Here is a 1,729-nt window from a genome sequence, read left to right as displayed (position 1 = left end):
AATATCAGAAATACTAATAATATCAAAAATTTTAAAAATACTTAGTTCTTTGTTACTAGAACTTTTCGATCCATTATTGGATAGAGAAAGGTGCAAATCCGAAAAAGTTGATCATGGGTACCCCATTGTACGGCCGATCATTTTCACTTGCGGCGAGTAGCGTACACGGATTAAACGCGCCAACCTATGGCGGCGGCGAAGCTGGAGAGGCGACCAATGCAACAGGTTTCTTGTCATATTACGAGGTAAATTCATGTCCAAAAAGGAAATATTAAAAAATAAAAATCTAAATAAATATTAAAAAATCATCAAATAAGTTTCTAATAAAATGCATATAAGAAAATATTAATATTGCATTAATTAGTAGCTGCAAATAAAAAGTTATTAATTTTTAATATCCCAAAGATGTACATTTATTCCAGGAGTAAATAAATATCTATTCTTTTGCTTTTATGACAGATATGTGAAAGAACGTTGAAGAAGGGATGGACAGTCGTTCAGGATAAAGACAGTAGAATCGGCCCTTATGCCTACAAAGGTCTTCAGTGGGTGAGCTTCGACGACGCTCAACAAATCAGACTGAAGGCAGAACTGATCAAGAAACTTGGTCTCGGCGGTGGTATGGTTTGGGCCTTAGATCTGGACGACTTCAAAAACAGATGCGGCTGCGAGCCTAATCCGCTATTGAGAACAATGAATCGAGTTTTAAGGAATTATCCGAAGGGCCCGCTGTGTCCCATTACAGAAAGTAGATGTTAATATTATTTTCAAAATAGAAAAATATCTCAATGATATATACAATATGTAGAAAAATATAAAGTTTGGAGTCTATTATATAAAAAAAGTATAAATATTGATTATATTAAAATAGTATTTTTTACGTTTAATTTTTTAATAACATTTAATACTATTTCTTATGATTATTAGGTACAGGAGCGGTTACGACGTGGACCGTCAAGCCCACACAAGCGATACAGACGACTACGGCAGTGGATCGCGACAGTTCCGGCGAGTTTAAAGTCATCTGCTATTTCACTAACTGGGCCTGGTATCGGCAAGAGGGTGGCAGATTCGTACCGGAAGATATAGACTCCGATCTCTGTACCCATGTGCTTTACGGATTCTCCGTGCTCGACAGTAGCAGCTTAACGATGAAATCCAACGATCTCTGGGCCGATATAGACAACAAGTTTTACGAAAGGGTGGTGGCGTTCAAGGCAAAGGGTCTGAAGGTGCTGATGACACTGGGAGGCTGGAACGATTCGGCCGGCGACAAATACAGTAGACTGGTAAACTCGCCGTCGGCTAGGCGAAGATTTATCACGCAAGTTCTTGACTTCATCGAAAAGTATGGTTTCGAGGGTCTCGATCTCGATTGGAAATATCCGGTATGCTGGCAAGCGGACTGCAACAAGGGCCCGGAGCCTGACAAGCAAAGCTTCGCTGAGCTGGTGAAGGAACTGAGTAACGAGTTTAAGCCTCGAGGATTACTTCTCTCTGCGGCCGTATCGCCAAGCAAGAGGGTGATCGACGCGGGATACGACGTTCCTATCCTGTCCAAATACCTGGACTGGATATCCGTGATGACGTACGACTTCCATGGTCAATGGGACAAAAAGACTGGCCACGTAGCACCGCTGTATTCTTTACCGAATGACTGGAAACCGACATCTAATGCTGTAAGTTTAAGGGGAGAAAACTAAGTAGAAGCACGAAAATAAGCGATTTT

At 40.9% G+C, this 1,729-nt stretch overlaps 1 protein-coding gene across 1 annotated transcript; it reads left to right on the top strand.

Moving 5' to 3' along the window:
- Positions 1–59: 59 nt before the first annotated feature.
- Positions 60–1,703, top strand: LOC112453389 (probable chitinase 10; the record flags this gene model as incomplete). Its single annotated transcript, XM_025014134.1, has 3 exons — positions 60–245; positions 460–748; positions 928–1,703. Coding segments are annotated over 3 exons (1,251 nt in total), but the record flags the coding sequence as incomplete, so codon positions are not given.
- Between the last annotated feature and the right edge of the window lie 26 nt (positions 1,704–1,729).

The sequence above is a fragment of the Temnothorax curvispinosus genome, unplaced genomic scaffold (assembly GCF_003070985.1).
Source record: "Temnothorax curvispinosus isolate PA1 unplaced genomic scaffold, ASM307098v1 QBEX01004279.1, whole genome shotgun sequence".
Taxonomy (NCBI): Eukaryota; Metazoa; Arthropoda; class Insecta; order Hymenoptera; family Formicidae; genus Temnothorax; species Temnothorax curvispinosus.
The sequence above is the reverse complement of the archived record's forward strand: the minus strand, read 5'-3'. Positions and strand labels throughout refer to the sequence as shown.